Source organism: Limulus polyphemus, unplaced genomic scaffold, assembly GCF_000517525.1.
Source record: "Limulus polyphemus unplaced genomic scaffold, Limulus_polyphemus-2.1.2 Scaffold5905, whole genome shotgun sequence".
Taxonomy (NCBI): Eukaryota; Metazoa; Arthropoda; class Merostomata; order Xiphosura; family Limulidae; genus Limulus; species Limulus polyphemus.
The window spans coordinates 23653-41765 of record NW_013671515.1 but is presented as its reverse complement, the minus strand read 5'-3'; the positions used below and the strand labels follow the sequence as shown (position 1 = coordinate 41765).

The window sequence follows — 18113 nt, the reverse complement described above, 5'->3', positions numbered from 1 at the left end:
CTGGAACTTCTTGCCATTCATCAAGCTCTGGATCATTTCCTGCCTGTAATATGGGGCAAAATGGTCGTGATCCATTCCAACAATTTGACCATTGTCTCGTATATCAATCAACAAGGGGGTACCCATTCACTTTGAGTCTGGACACTATAATTCCTCTTCTGGGCTTATTCACATCACACACTCCTACTGTTGTGTCATGTTCCTGGTGCTCTAAATCTTGTTGTAGATTGATTGTCTTGTCCGAACAAGGTTCTTCGTATAGAGTGGCTCCTCAATCCTCGGGTGTTTTGGTGGTTGTGCAACCAATGGGGTAATCCTTTTCTAGACACATTTGCCACCCAATTCAATGCCAAATGACCCCTTTTGTGGTCGCCAATCCCACATCCTTTGGCTATGATAGTGGATGCCTTCAGTCAGTATTGGTCCCACTTTACCTTTATTAATATCTGCCTATCTGTTTCCTTCCCCAAGGTTTACCCATTAGCCAATGTTAGGTCCTCATTGCACCTTTTTGGCCTGCTCAGCCTTGGTTACAAGTTCTTGCCCTCCTTCAGTGAGCACCTCCATTACCACTTCTGCTATTCAATTCCCTACTTCAACAGCCTCAGTCGCTGGTATATCATCCCAATGTCACCACACTCTGACTTCAATCATGGTGTTTGTCTGGTCCCTAGCAAGGTGGTTCAGACTCTCTACATTGATAATTTTCATCCTTTCCTATTCTGTCCATCCTTCCCCCTTATTGGTGTATCAGAGAAAATGGTATTTTTGCCAGTAGTCTCTGTGCCATGGTCATGTTCCTTCCTGTCCTACCATTCCTCATGTTTATGAATTGTTTATCTGGCTGTTTGACAATGGTTTTGTTGTGTCTACCATTGCTGGCTATAGACTTAAAATAAGATCCCAAACTTGAGCGCTTTCGAATAGTTGACTCTTCTTCTTCAGAAGAAAAATAGTCAACTATTTGAAAGCACTCGAGTTTTGGGTCTTATTTTAAGTTTATTACACTTTATATGCGATCCTTTGTGCTAACTCTTTTATCAAGATTGCTGGCTATAGAGTAGCCTTGTCCAATACCTTCCAGTTTTCCCATTCCAGTAGAGTGTTTGCCTCTCTGGTCCTTTCCCTTTTGTTTTATTCATTTCAACTCCTTTGTCCTCCTCATCACACACCCTTTCCTGATTGGGACCTCATTGCTGTTCTCCACGCCCTTACCCAACCTCCTTTCGAACCCTTTGCCTCCTGTTCTCTGTATCTTTTTACCTTAAGATCTATTTTTTGTTCCTTTCTGCCTATGGTCATTGTAGGTTTGATGTTTTCACCATCGATGTATCATGTGTCCTTTATTATCATACCTATGTTCCCCTTTGTCAGGATCACAGTTGTTTTCACATGACAGTGGTGGCTTGTGAAGGTCACATCAATTCACTCCTATTTCAATATCTTCCATTTCCAATTTGTATTCCCGCTCCAATCTAGATCATCTTTTTTTGGCCTGTGTGTACTCTCTAATGTCATATTGCCCACACAGCTTTTTTCCGTGATTCCTGTTATAAGGAACCCTTTCTCTCACTGTGATATTTACCCTACCACTTTTATGGAATTGTTTCTCCAGCTTACCAGATTGTCATATTATTTATTGTCTTCCATTTCCCAACATCTTTTCCAAGTGTCCTCTAATCAGTTCTGGCACCTCTCCCTTTCCCTGGCTGCCAATTTCCATCGTCCATTAGAAGAAATCACTTGGGCTGGCATGTAGACCACTTCTAACACATTCATTTCCCATTACATTCATCTCCTCCTCATCTGGACACTGCATACTGCCTGTTGTCGTTCTCCATATCTTGGTTCAACTGTAATTGGATAAGTTTATATTTCTTTATTTCCTTTTCAGGGTCATTAATGTGCATGTTGAATCCCGATTTGTGGCAAGTGATGCCTGTTCAGGTATACTAATCCACAAATCCTGGATGTCAGTTCCTGGGTGGTCTTGTGTTGGATTAGAACTGGACTAGCCAACATAATCCTCACACATGTGGTTGGTAGGGAGCTTTCATCCTATTGTGGACTGGATGATGAAGTCCCATTGATGCCAGGTTTTGGATTTGAATGAACCTCCATACTACGTTTCCCCTTTCTACCATCATCTGCATGTTGGGTTCCCGGGTGGTCTGGTGTTGGTTGTGTTCTAGATCTGTACATATGTGCTTTGACTAGAATGGCAGAATGGAAACTATTTTCACTTCTGCATCCTCATCTTGAGGTGAAGATGGTAGGGACCCTTCTACTGTGGATCAATGATAAATATCCGATGCTGCCTAATTATGGACTGGAGTTGACACCAATTATGGTTTGATGTGATCTAGCCACTGTACACCATTTGGCATGTCCAATTGATTATATGATATGCTCTTTTTCTACCTGAGTTTTCTTAACAGGTGAAGAGTATACCTGGTTCAGATGTGGTGCAGTCTCTCAAGGGTGTGTTCCTCTACCAACAAAAGATGTGACACTCCATGGGTGTTCTTCAAACACTTTTTCACTGGTCTCTCCACCATGTCAATGTGGGATCCTAGCTGTTATGTGAGAATAGGTAAGGTATCATAGTGGATAGATCAATAGATACTTCTGCTTATTTTTCATACCCCAATTCCCTACTTCTGGTGCTTCTTTTTTTCCTAATTTAGAAGTGAAGATTGGATTCTACAGTATAGAGGAAGCCAGCTGCAGTAGGAGAGCGTGCCATGCTCCTATTGGTGGAGGGTTGTTGCATGATTATTTGCATGCTACAATGCACTATACTATGTTAAACACATGGGGTAAGTTAGAGCATCAAGGTTAGTAATGAGTAAAAATTGTGCATATGGAACAAGAAAAGCTATTGTGTAAGAGGAGTTAGGTATCTATTGGTAATATATTTCTGGTGTAGGAAAGTTTTAACATCAATGGTTACCCATAAAGCTGTATAGATTTATCCCATTATGCAAGAAGATCAACATACATCAATGGTTACCCCTAAAGTTGCATATATATATATTTCATTGTGCAAAAAGACCAACATACATCAGTAGATATCCACAAATCTGTGTAGATGTATTTCTTTATGAAAGAAGACCAACATCAGTGGTTGCTCATAAAGCTGTATAGTTATTCCTTATAAGTAAATTTTATGGCAATGAGTCAATAACAGTGAATTCATGTGATTAATTTCATGTGGTTGAGCTGATATATCACTTTAGCACATCCAGCAGTCTTACATGTACCAAACAGTGATTAGTTTTAGGCTGATATTCTAATTTCTCATAGTAGCATATCTAACACACCCCATAAGCTGAGCAGTGGTTAGTCTTAGGAGACTGGGCTAGTATTATCAGATTCCCTTCTACCATTTTTTCAGAACATCACCCAGTGTGACTTTGGATAAGAATAGGTGGTCTGAAAGGCTTATTACACTCTATTTATTGGTGAGCTGTTGTCCTTGTAGCTATTAATTATTGGCTTTCTATGGCAGCTTTTAACCTTCACAAAATTTATACATCAGACATCAGTGCACCTTGTCAGTGACTTTGACATTTAGTAAGGACAGGAGTATGATTTGCTTATTGTATGCTTAACCAATATGTTTGATAATATATCGGATATAAATAAACAAAAAGTTATATAATTAGTTAATTAATGACATTAAACTATTTTTTGTTTTATTACTGTAAATTCTTTCAAAATTTAATTCCTTCAAGCTGATACCCCTAAAAATGGAGGTTTAAAATGTTAACTTAGTTTCGTCATTGGCTTAGAGGATAATATTATGCATATGTTGTACTGTATGTATGTAATTGAGTGAGATTGCCACACACTTCGATTGAGCTCTTTGAAAATATTAAAAGTCCAAAACTACCAAAATTGTCATGACTTCTATGAACATGTCCCCAAAATATATCATGATGTGAAGTGTTAACTTTTGGTCAAATAACATCTAATTGTTATACGTAATATGAATCAATGTAATGCTTTTATCATTTTTATAAAATTGTAAAATCTAAAATTAAAGCGACTGTAGCAGTTACTCCTTTAATGTTTGAGCTTATCTTACAGATTCAAACCTCTGATGTTGTTGAACTTTATCTTATATATATATTGCAAACCGTGTTGTCTGTCTGAGCATTTGGCTGTATCTCGTTTATGGTGGCTGCTTCCTACACTGCATTTGAAAAGTGGCACAAGCAGGCAAAGGTCAACATTCATTTTGGATATGACAGGAGAACAGCCATGAAAAATGTTGATGCAAATTTTATTTCGCAAGCATGATATTCTACACTAAGTTGTTAGGAATTAATCACACTGTCATTCACATTTCAAAAATGTGATGTAACTTAAATAATGAAAATGCAAATTTATCATATGTTATTGTTGAGCAGCTCTTAGCATGACTGAAATACTCAACAATTACTTTCACAGTGGGCAATATAAGTAGCTCAGAGCTTTGCCTTTTAGTGAAACCAAGAGTGCAACACAATTAACCTTTTTAAAGTCCATGAAATAATTCAAATTGACAGATTAACTTAAAACTTTTCTAATCGCTTGGGATGGGTACATTTACTTGTATTTGAAATAAATCAGTTGTAACTCATGAAAGCATAAATTTATGATAAGAAAAGTTCATGTCTTAAAAATGATTTATAATTGGGTGTGTAATGTGTATTTTTGTGAATTATGAATAAACAATTATTTGTTTAATTCATAAACCAACTCAGTAGCATGTTTCTCTCTCTCTCTGTAGCTTATCTGGCTAGTAACATTTGTGTGTGTTGTTTTGTTGGATACTGGCCCAGGAATAATTGCAGGAGCAATATTTTCGTTACTTACTGTTATATATCGCTTATCATAGTAAGTGCAGTTCATCTTGTTATCTATTTATGTCTTTGTAGCAACTCTTAAGACTAAAATATTTATTTCAACAGAAAAAGCACGTTGTTGCTCATTAAGAAAACAAAACAAAATTAAAAAACCTTACTGAAAACCATAATAGTCAAGTTCTTATGTTTTAGTTGTTATTTTTGAAGATCATAATTCTTTAGTTATGTCTGATAATCATATTTTAGTTATGTCTGATAATCATATTTTAGTTATGCCTGATAATCATATTTTAGTTATGCCTGATACATTAATGCTTTAATTATTATGTCTTGTAACATTTTTCTAACTAATGTTATGGATTTTAATCACAACATCCTAGTTGTTATCTAGGATGACTATAATAGAATAGTTATGTATGATAACCATAATGTACCAGTTGTTATGTACAGTGAAAGATTAAGGGTGGCTTGGGCCCTAGGCAGTAGGAGAAGAAAAGCCCCCCCCCCCTTCCCATCATGGATATGTTGATTTCTGGTGAACTGAGTCAACTTCACTGTCAAAATCATGATTTTAAGTATATACATGTGAGAAAATTTTAATGACACACATAGTCTTGTAACACTGGAAACAATATAGACAAACCACAAACATATGCAAACACATTTTATTCACAACTTGATTAGAACCTGCATGTACCTGTATAAAATTGGAATTGTCTTTTTCTGACTATATTATAAATGAACTTGTCAATGAGTTTCGAAGTATGTTACATTCTATGTTCATTATAGATGGACTATTTAGTCTTTGTCCTATTCTGATCTTGAACTCACTTTTTGTGTGTTTCAGTTTCAAAAATGATTGCTGCAGTTTAATACCATCATGGACAAGTACATTTTCAGCACTATCTCAATATTAGGAAATGTTTGGACAAGGGTTTGTCTATGGAAAAAGAACAATATTCTTAACTCCACTGATTCTATTGGTTCAGATTGTGTGAATGAACATTGACGCTCTTGAATTACCAAAGTAGAAAACTGGATCAATTCCATTTCTACCTCAGTTTCAATGTCTTTCGGAAAAGAATGGACAAGACATTTTGCGGCTTGACTGATTCCTTCACATGAAAGAGATGATAATTTGGAAAGGAATCCAAATTTGGTGGAAACATCCTTATATACATCAAGATGATATCTCGATGCAATGTCAACTTGGTCGACCACAACAAAAAATACTGAAGTTCTGAATTTATTCTTGGGTTATAGTATGGTATCCTCTGCATCTCCAGTATCATGATAATGGTTGAACACCCACATGCAATTCTGAACAGAGAATTACTCACTATAACCACATAGTTCAGCACCTCGGTCTTTGAACTTGTCAAATCTTGTTCTCTGATCTTTAACAAATTTGATAAGGGCATCCAATTAGGACACAGCAACATTGAGATCTAAGCTGGTTTGTTGGAGTGCGAGGCTTGTGTGGTGGAATCATTTCAAGAATATGTGCCAAATAAGGATGTAAATACTTGAATCTAGTTTTTCATGTTTATTAACAATTGATTGAGCTTCATTTCTGCAATTCAGCTTTTTGCTCAATTCATTTGCCAGGGATATTAGCACTTTGCAAAATGGCCAAAATAGCTTCATATCTTGCTGACCACTGAGTTTCAGAAATCTGTTTGACAAAATATAGCCCTAAAGGTTTCACCTTGTCACAAAGCAATTGGCAATGATATATTAATGCAAATAGAAATGTGTATAATGTTTGTACAGTATCAAAGAATCTTGCAACTGGAGGGCAACACTTGGCACTGCTTTTTCCAACCAAGTTTAATGAGTGAGCTACACACAGTATATACATTGCATAAGGGTTTCTGTCACAGATGATAGTTTGAAGCCTTGAATACCAGAATATTTTCCACTCGTGTTGTAAGCATTATTGTAAGATTGTGATAGTTATATGACATATTCTGCTTTCTGAATGTTATTATTTTGTGTTCTTACGAGCATTATTAATTAAATAAAAAATTATTTATTGGAGTAGTACCATTAGTATAAAAAGTAAGGTTAAGTGTCATAGACAATCAACAGCAAAAAAAAAGAAGACCCAAGTAAGTACTTTGTTTTATTTCTCATGTGTATTCTTTATTTATTATTATAAAGATAACTAAAATGTAAAAATAGGAAACTTTATAAGTTACTTAAGGTTAGATTCGGTAAAATAAATATTAATATAAAGAATTTTTTCACAGGATATGCTTGCAAGTAGCTCGTAAGGAGGGTAATTCAAGCATAGCATGAACTATACATTCGCCAGTGATTTATGACTTTTAAGTTGTAAAGGCCCCAATAGTGGTTACACACAATTCAAAGGGCAATAAAACAATAAAATTTAAGTATAAATAGATGTATACTGCTACGAGTTTATAATTATTTAGGATAAACAATTGTTATTTCATGTTACAATTTGAATCCATTCTAGAAAAAAAAAGGGGTAATTTAGATTTCTTTCAATATTTTTTGGTGGTTACGAGGCTGGTTAAACTGACCGGCTATTTAGATAGTCAGGGTAGAGGAAATAACAGGTAAAATATTGAAATGTATTTAGGAGGTTTTAAAATTATATAATTAAAATTTTAGACTTTTGAGACGAAGAAAAGTATTTTGAATTTTAACATAAATATTACTTTGCACTCAGACTAGAAAAAAAAAAGACCCTGCACTGGGACAGTGGTAAGTCTACAGATTTACAACGCTAAAATCAGGAGTTCGATTCACCTCAGTGGACACATCAGATAGCCTGATATGGCTTTGCTGTAATAAAAAAAAAACACACACACACATACAGTAAAAAAAAGACTATATATTCATGGACAAATTTTTAGTAAAAAATACTTCATTAAAAGAACTGATTTTTTGTGTACAAATGGCTTGTAATGTTTACTAAATGTCTGCCAAATTTTGTGAAGATACGCATGCTGTATTAAAAGTTAAAGTATTAAAACTATATACTAGTACAAAATGGCCACGTGGTTGGTTCCTGGGACCGGGCCCATATTGAGAGAGTTAACATAATAAGATATTTATAAATATAATCTGTTTTATAATTTTTTTTCTATATGGGCCCTCTTAGACCATTGGTCCCTGGCTGTCACCCAAACCACCCATGCCTTAATCCATTACTGGTTATGTTTGGTCATCATAATGTTTTAGTTGTTCTATATAATAATCAAAATATTTATGCTGTTATGTATGATAACAATAATGCCACTGTTATTGATGTTCTAGTTTTTTATGTATGATAATCATAATGCTTTATTTGTTATGTATAATGTTTTACCTTTAGTTGTTCTGTATTGATAATGAGAATACTCTTGTTGTTATGTATGATGATAATGCTCTAGTTATTGTGTATGATAATCATATGAATTGATATAATTATCTTGTATCATCTTGTCTCTATCTAGCAACTGATAAGGAATACTGCTTAAATTTTCATTATTAAAAATGGAGGAAAAAGTATAATTTAATGATCCAATCATTTCATAATCAGCAAATACAAACCTTCCTTTATCATCCTTCAAAGGCCCTTCTCTCATACTAACATTTTGCTTACCCATAATGTATTTAAAGAAATACTGTATTAATTTTTACATATTCAGCCAACCTTTTTCATATATCCTTTTTGATTTCCTAATTTTTGGTTTGACCAACTCCATCTTCTGTGATCCTATCATAGCAGTCAAAATGTTCTAGCTGTTGTTTCTGATAACTAGAGTGTTCTAGCTGTTATATTTGATAATAATAATAATGCTCTGGCTGTTATGTCAGATAATCAAATACTCTAAATTTTTTGTCTAATAATTATGTAGTTTTTAATTCCTTTGTCTGATTCGAAAAATAATAGGTTAAAAGTGTTTATTAAGTGGTAGGAGTTGAATTAGGATATGAAATTGGAATTTGTTTTGAATGAAAGTGCTGTAGTTTTTCTGTTTCATATTTTTTGCAGTTACCACTTTGAAAACCCCATTGCACAAAGACATTGTCCAATAGTCGTACTAGTTTTGTATAGTTTGTCTAGTGACCACTTTAAAAAGTTTATCGTGTCACCCTTCCATTACTCATCATTGATTTAAATTCTCACATTAGGAACAATTATTTAATAGGCTTAACTACACCTTTGTGGCATGAAAACTGGACTGCTCATTTATATAATTTTCCATCTTATTTGTGGACTAGTTTCCGTGATCCTCTTGAATGATGGACAAGGTTAGCTATTAAATATTTTATTGTGGTCATATACAGTTTGATGGAGGTGTCCATCTTGGTTTCAGTGCAAACATCTTGTGTCTTTACTACAGACTGCCATTTAACAATCTTTAGTAACTTTAATGAAGATCAGTAAATTGCGGGATATTGTCATTTTGTTGCTGTATCTGTTATGAGGGAATGTTTTTCATCAAAATCAAAATGTCAAGTTTCAAGTGGTAAAAGTACTAAGTATTTAGGAAAATGTATCACAAGAAACTTTATTAATAATTCTTATTAATCTTATGATAACTTTTATTCTTTTTTTTCCCTTTTTTTATGCTTAAGGGCATTAAACTAACTTCTATTTACTATTATTCTGTTTTTCTTAAAGTTTATGGTCAGTATGTTAACTTCATTCTTAACCAACTTTTACATTACAAAACAAATTACCATAACAATACCTTCTACCTTACCTTTTTCTGTTTTTAAGGCTTATGTACTTTATAATGACATTTGCCAATTTCTGTTTTGTAAAACTTATGGACATTATACACATGATCCAATTGGAAAAAATACAGCTGTTATCTGGTAGAAAATAATATCCATGAATGTTTTGAAATGATCAAATATAATACAAATACTTTTAAACTATTAAATAGGGATGAAGGACCAGAGGGACATATTGTTAATAGATGATGTGCACTTTGTTAAGTGTAATTTTGTTTTTCTTTTAACATCTGTATCATTTGAAATTAACACAATTGTCATTTTAACCTAATACCTTCCTCTGTTTTATAAGCTTAGGAGCATATATGAACATAATATTTGCTTTTGTCTTAATCTACTTTTATTTTGTATTTCTTCTACTTGATAAAGCTCACAAACATTCTCTTCTAGTCTTTCTATTACAGACGTTTTATCATAAATTATGTCTTACTCTGTAAAGTTTGTGTATGTGGAAAGCACTTCTATCTCAAATTTACCATATCATGATGTGTTTTAAAGTTCACGTATGTTGAAGAAAATTTTCTTTTTACTATTTTATTTATATCATACTATTATTCAGTTCTAATAATGCTGTCTTATAGCCCTTACCACACTGTGTTAGGCACTGTGCCAGAGACAGAAATCTATTTAGACAAGGAGCATTATACTAAGGTAAGTAAACTAGAGAATCTCATGTTTGTAAATATTAGAAAGTATTTCTCGAACCTTTCAAAACAATGGGGATAATTTTACTTGTGATAAGTTTGTATGAAGAAATAGATACTATTTTATACAAATGATTATGAAATAGCAAATTTCCTTATCAAAAGAGTCAAATAATTGATTTTCCTTGTTTAACACATGTTCTTTTCACAACATTAGTGAGATCTGATACTTGCTGTGTTGTATTTAATGTTGAATTAATTGAGCTGTTGAAACTACACTTCTAGATCATTAATATGTCAGTTATTTTTTTTAGCTTCAAGACATTTGTGGAATAGAAATTTTCCACTTTGGGTCAGTTATTAACTACCTGAATAGACATGTCTTCCTATCAACTTTAAAAGAAAAAACTGAGCAGCAAACTAAAAGAAAGAGGTATGATAACAAGTAAAAACATTCACTCTGTCTTTTACTCTGAATATTAAAAACTCTAGAGAATACTAGAAGCAGGTAAGGTAACAAGGAAACATATTCTCAATCTTCTATTAGTTTTGAAGATTAAACTATAGTGAAACCTCCTTTTGTTCTGAAAATTAAAAGTACAGTGAAATTTTCTTATGCTCTGAAAATTAAACTATAGTGGAATTTGCTTTTGCTATGAGGATTAAAACGGTAGAGAAAATTACCTTTTGCTCTGAAGATTAAAACTATAGTGAAAACTGCTTTGTGCTCAGAATATTAAAACTATAGTGAAACTTCCTTTCTTTCTTATAATTAAAGTACATAGAAAACTAGAAACAAGTAAGATAAGAAACATTCTCACTTTTTGTTTTCAATTCTGGAGGTTAAAGCTATTAACACTAATATACAAACAGATAAGAAAACACTTTCCCTTTTGTGTTTTACTTTTGAAGATCAAAGTTATGTAGAAAAATAGAAACAGGCAAAGTGATAAGATTACATTTACACTCTTCTTTTTATTATGAAAAATCAAACTACAGACAAAACTAGAAAATTCTATTTTTCTTCTGTTTTTAGTAATGAATATTTAAGCAGTATTCTTTATCTTGAACAGTTTAAAAATGGAAACAAGGTCAGACAATATAATTGCATTAATTCTGAGCTTGTTAGAAAAAAATTGGAAGTTTGAAAAATCATAAGGCTTTTGGTCCAGATAATATTTTCCCCAAGAGTTTTGAAGGAAGTTAAGGATTGGATATGTGAGCCACTTGCTACTATTTTTTGTCTTTAAGTAGTGGGCAGGTTCCAGAGGATTGAAAGTTAGCTAATGTCGCTCCTATTTTCAAGGGAGGTAATAAAAATTGTCCCAGTAATTATAGGCCTATTAGTCTTACATCAATTGTGGGAAACATTTTGGAAGTCTGATAAAAGATGCTTTGCAAAGTCATTCGACAAAGTTTATAATTTTATTGGATAGTCAACATGGTTTCACTAAGGGAAAATCTTGCCTTACAAATCTTTTGATATTTTTTGAAAAGGTTACGGCTTATGTTGATAAGGGTAAGGGTGTAGATTTGGTGTATCTGGATTTTCAGAAAGCTTTTGACAAGGTGCCACATAAAACAAGTTATCTCTAGGTGTGCGGGATAAGTTAGCTAATTGGATAGAAGAGTCACTGGATGGAAGAAAGCAAAAAGTTGTTATAAATGGAGTTCAGTCAAACTAGATTACTGTCACAAATGGAGTATCTCAGGGCTCAGTCTTAGGACCTTTGCTCTTTATAATTTATATCAGTGACATAGATGAAGAAATGATCAATAGATTTACCAAATTTGCTGATAATATTAAGGTCTTGGGTGTTGCTAGCTGTGAAGATGATGCTGCTGCTTTACAAAAGGATTTAGATCATTTATTGAGTTGGGCAAATAAATAGCAGATTGGTTTTAATTATAATAAATGCAAGATAATGCACATTGGTTATCATAAATTGAATTCTCAGTATAATTTGGATGAGAATAACCTTAAAAGTGTCATGAAAGAAAAGGACCCTGGCGTAATGATTGATCAGTCTCATAAGCCATCCAAGCAGTGTGCTGTTGCTAGTGGTAGGGCAAATAGGATTTTAGGCTGTATCTACAGAATATTGAACACAAGTCTAAAGAGGTTATAACCAAGTCATTGGTTAAGCACAAAATGGAATATTGTGTGAATACAGTACTTGGGCTCCTTACCTTAGGAAGGGCATTGAATTGTTGGAAAGGGTTCAGAGGAGGGTTACTGGGATGGAGGGTTTGTCATATGAGGAGATAGATATTAAGATTTTTGAAATTGTTTTCTCTTGAAAAACAGAGTTAGAAAGGATCTGTTCAAAGTGTTTAAGATTGTAAATGGAGTTGATAGTGTTGATGTATCATGTTTTATCATACTTAACAGTGAGAATAATAAGAATAGGGAACACAAATTTAAATTTTGGCAGGGTAACAGTCATCTTCAGCTTAGAGGGTGGTTGGCTTTGGGAATGAGTAGCCTTTGGATGTTGTGGAAGCAGTAAATTTAAGTGATTTTAAGAAAAAGCTTGAGAACTATATGAAGAATAAGGGCTGGCTTTATGTTGTTTTTTTTCTTTTATCTTATAATAGCTTATTTTAGAGGATGGGACAGTTGAGATGGACCAATAGGTCCCTTGTTGTCCCTAAACATTATGCTATGTTATGATATCCATGATAAGATTCAGTAGCCACATATTGTTTTTGAAAAACTGTCTCCATCACAAGGTAATTCCCTCTGGCTTTAAACTCTGTTTTTTTATAACCTCAAATGTACCATCAAAACTTCGAGAACCTTATTAGCACTAAGTTACACAGATATTCTCTATTTCTAATGAGAGCTACCCACAACAGCTTTTGTAAGGTACAAGACAACAACTCAAGTGAAATGGGAAAGTTCTGAAATAATGTATACCTTATTTGTGAAATTTCAGTTGCTACCAGAATTTGACAACACATCTATCAGCTCAACACTGTTTATCAGAAAATTTTGAACAACCAAAAACTTACTAAATTGATTAAACCTTGGCATTATCATAACTATAACCTCACAAAAAAACTTCATTAAATGTGTTTTAACTATTCTTGATAATCTTCCCCTTTCTAATACTGAACAAAGCGTGCTTTCTAAAGGACTAAACTTTGCATCGTCTCATAATCAAACCAATGAATACACACTTAAAGGTGATATAGAAAGATTTTTCAGATGCTGCAGCCTGAAATCACATTTTGTTACAAAAACTATTGTTGATACAACACCCACCAACACTCGGAGCAAAACAACAATCAAATAGTTACCACTGACCTCCCCTCTATAAACATCAATACTGTTGATGATATCACACCTGACTCAACACATGATTTTTTTAAGTCATTGGAGCCAAGATAGCATGAATGGACACCACCAGAAAGAGAACTACAAACTCTTGATACCTTTATTCATCTTTGTTGAACTGAAAGCTATAACTAAACCTAAATAAAACACCTCCACTACCAAACATGAATAAAGAAGAAAGAAATGCTTTATCTTCTTTCAAAAATCACACTGGCATAGTAATTAAACCAGCTAACAAGGATGCAACTGTGGTCATGTGGCAACAAGATCTTTACACACAAGAAGCTCTCAGACAACTGAACAACCCCAACTTTTACAAGATACTCAAGAAAGATCCAATACCTGAATGTCAGAAGCACATTCATAAAACCATCCAAGAACTTATAAATTACAGCGAACTCCCACATAATGTCAAAAACGTAATTCAAAAAAATCTTAGAACAGGAATTTTCTATTTATTGCCCAAGATTCACAAATCTGATTATCTTATAGTTTTAGCTTGTAACAAATATCTAATTACCTAGATTTTGTCCTACAGCCCTGGTCATCTCTCTTCCCTCCTATGTTAAAGACACCACATATGTTCTAAACTGTCTTATAGACTTTCATCTAATCCTGTAACTTAGTATGTTTACCATGGATATATAGTCACTGTACACTGTTACGTTACTCCTCACAGTGACACCATGCTAGCTCTGAAACATTTTTTTAACAGACAAGATACTAAATTTTCCATCACTGAAACCCTCCTTCAACTCACAGAATTAGTTCTCACAAAGAATACCATCAAATTTAACAGCCAACTAATTCAAAAACTTACCAGTATTTTCAGGGGTACAAAAATGGGTTCTTTCCTCACTAATCTGTTTGTTGGCTACATCAAGGAACGCCTCTACGTCACTTTTGATATTTCCAATATTATACATTACATCACATGAATAGCTCTTCTCATCCAGTGTTATCTTCTATATGGAAAAATCTTTTCACATGCCATAAGCCTTGAACTCTCACATACCTCACGATTAATGTGGTTCATTTGCATCATGCAACAACTCTCCACCTACAGAATTGTGACACACCCTCCTGAAACATGTGCCTTTCTCTGTTCAATTCTACCAAACTATCACTTCTTGTTAGGCAGTGATGGAGTGCAGATGTTTTTCAATTGTGCTCTTTCACATGTTCATTTAATTTTTTTTTGCAACATAGTGATTTACTTGATTTCTTCATTTACTATAATTAATTTTCAGTAGTAGTTTGCTACAATAACTTACCTTTGCTTATAGAATTTTTTTCTCATTTTTGACTGCCAAGATGTCTAACCATGGCCAATGATGCATACTGTTGAAATGGGGTGTTCTCCAAGATGGCTAGTAGGTTTTCCTCATGATATACTTGCATCATAAATATGCCCGTTCTGGGTCATATTAACCCATGAATTTACTTGGGTAAAGCAGAAGGGGATAGATAGCTGCCCCCTCCCTGCTGTCCCTCTGATTGAATAAATAGGGGGTCTTTTTTTTTAAATAGGGGTTTTCATGGTCACTTGTTGCACTGTCTCCAAGGTCAGCATTTCCCCCAGATGCTCCACCACATTTTGTCCCCTCTTGTTCTTCTAGTAGAGTATGGTAGTCCTTGCCACTTTCCAGTTCTGAGCCTCTAGGGTGGTGGACCATGGAGGAGTTCTCTTGAATGGGATCTCTTCAATTCAGTTGAGAGTAAGGTGGTGGTGTTCTGCTGGTGTATGTGGCATTTGATCCTCCAAACATGTGGTGGATCCCAGAGGTTGATGTTGTTCCCAGCTTCTGTGCGGTTCTATCCAAAGGGTGCAGTTGCTTAGGTGTAGCTCCATCACTTTGCAGTTCACCCCTTCAATTGGGATCCCTCACCCTACCATCACCTGGATGTCGTTTCCCAGTGAGTGGTTTTTGATTCGAGCTGGATCAATCAACATAAATCCTCACACATATGTTAGTTGTGTTCCTCTTCCTCACACAATTTATCTCATGATCTCCACCTCTGTGTGATGGGTTTGGAGGTTGATGTTGCACCAGTTCTATCTGGAGGGCGAGGTTGCTTTATATTTTCATACAGGTAACCTATGCAGTGGAACCTGGAGGGTGGCATTGTGCTCTGGCTTCTGTGTAGTCCTATTCAGAAAATAATGTTGATTAGGGAAATGGTTCTCCCTCTTTCACTCCACCTCAGGGAGTTTTCACTGTCTGAGGCTGATATTGCACAGTGGGGTGGCAGTTTGATGTGACCTCCCACATTGGCACATCTCTTCCTACCATCATTTGAATATCAGATTCCCAGTTGTATGATTGGTTGTGGATTGCACACAAGTGCCTGTTTCGTAGATTGGTTTAAACAGTATACACTTCCATTCTACTTATCTTGAGGTGAAAACAGTGTGGACCCTCCTCCATCCATGAGTCAGAGATTTTATTCCCAATACCTCTTGGTCTTGGACTAGAATTGACTGGTTGTGTATGGTCCTTCACACCCTAGCCACTCTATGCCTTTGAGTACATCCATTTTAGTTTTCCCCACATTCCTGTCTGAAGATGGTTCTTCTACAGTCTTTCTTCTACAGGACTGATATTCTGGTATACTGTGATTCAGATTCCAACCCACCCAGTTTTCTCTCCCATTTTGGTTGTGCTCCTCCCACTTTCGACCTGTGTATGCCACACCTCTTTCCATACTGGGTGCATAGTATACCTGGTATACAGAAGTGGTGTGGTCTCCCACGTGTGTTCCTCTCCCAGTGAGATCACACTTGACGGGTGTTCTTTTGATACTTTTGAAGGATACTTCTCTCTGTCACTCGCACTGGTCCCTTTGCCTATTCAATGTGGATTCCAGCTATCCATGTGAGAGGAGGTAACGTACCTTATCGGAAGTTATTATTTTCCCATACTGAAAATATATTTTCGATTGGTACTTATCCCATTCACTCTTTCTCCCCATTGAAAACTGGTGCTTCCTTTTCTGTCTAATCTTGAAGTGATAGTTTGGTAGAATCGAATAGAATGAGTCACAGGAGGGTGTGTTGCACTCCTGTTGGTGAAAGGTTGGCTCATGATGACTTACATGAGAGACACAGATGAACCACATTGTTCATGTGATACATGAGGTGTTCAAGGTTGTGGCTTGTGAAAACATTTTTGCATAAAGAGAGCAGCACTGAATGAGAATAGCTATGCAAGTGAGAGGAGGTAAGTACCTATCGGAAATATATTTTCAGTATAGAAAAATAATAATTTTCCCCAACCTTTTTATCTGTTACATTGACAATATTTCAGGTATTGTAATCTGCATCAAAGCCCAATTAGAGAAGTTCATTGACTTTGTTTAACAACTCCACCCACTCCTTAATAAAGATTACCAAATATCCAATACCAGTGCCTCATATCTCAACATCAACATCCACATTTCATTAACACCACCGTACATTAACAACACTCTCTCTTAACACCACCGTACACTTACAACAATACTGATAGTCATGCTTACCTTGGCTGTTACTCTTTCCATTCCTGTGTAACTAAGGCTGCTATTCCTGAAGGACAGTTCAAAAGATGGAGACATTTACAACCTGAAGAACAAGATCTTCTCTCCAAAACCAATGAAATGTCAGGATTTTTCCAACAACTTAACTACCCGTTCGATGTTAACAAGAAAACCCACAACCATATATACACACACACACTGTATCAAATGCCAATTCCATCCAACATAAGGACAAAAATTAAAATGTTAGAATCCTTTTGCTTTTAGTTTATCATTCGCTCAACAGCTTTTTTTTTATATTATTAACTACTTAACCTACTACTGTTGAAATATTTATTAAATATTGTTACGTCTCCATTTGTTAATTGATTTTCCGTAAATTCGTTCCGATGAAACTTTAGCGATGCAAGTCCTTTCTTAAATAAAACTGGTTTATTCTTTCCAAATACAACTTTACGATACACTTATTTTCAACAGTCGCTCTATAACAAACCCTATAATAACGAACGTAAACTTCAACAATACTTTCTGACTGCAGTTCAATTACTCACTACCTACACACACATTGTCACGTCACGCCGTGACCATATTATATATACCAGCCCACCCCCAATCTAGCAAATGCTAGAGCACTCCCAAAGGAACAGGATAGTTCTAGAAACGTGGCATGACACTAGTCACGTGACCTCGCTGATGCAACACTGCCCCCTCCTTAGTATTGTTCATCCTGAACAATAACCACATACAATAAACCAATAACAATTAACAATAACTTAATTAAATGTACAGAATTACAAACACAAAATTACAATTCAACAAAGTCTCTTAATTTTACGGGACGTATCTTCTTCCGTACTGGTCTCCATCTCATTGGCTTCTGCTTCATATGGGGTTCATCTGCTTCATCAGGAAAAGTTCTATCGTCAATAACAGTCACATCAGTGGTAGTAACTTCATCAAGAGCTTCACTGTCTCCCTTCTCAAAACTGAGTAAAGTTTCTT

At 34.9% G+C, this 18113-nt stretch overlaps 1 protein-coding gene across 1 annotated transcript in view; it reads left to right on the top strand.

The window, feature by feature from the left end:
• LOC106473121 (sulfate transporter-like) overlaps positions 1 to 18113 on the top strand; it is a 32237-nt gene that overhangs the window by 11832 nt on the left and 2292 nt on the right. The window contains exons 5-7 of the mRNA XM_022401619.1: positions 4778 to 4884; positions 10193 to 10262; positions 10570 to 10688. Coding sequence (XP_022257327.1) covers positions 4778 to 4884; positions 10193 to 10262; positions 10570 to 10688 — 296 coding nt within the window. The remainder of the gene's footprint in view (positions 1 to 4777; positions 4885 to 10192; positions 10263 to 10569; positions 10689 to 18113) is intronic.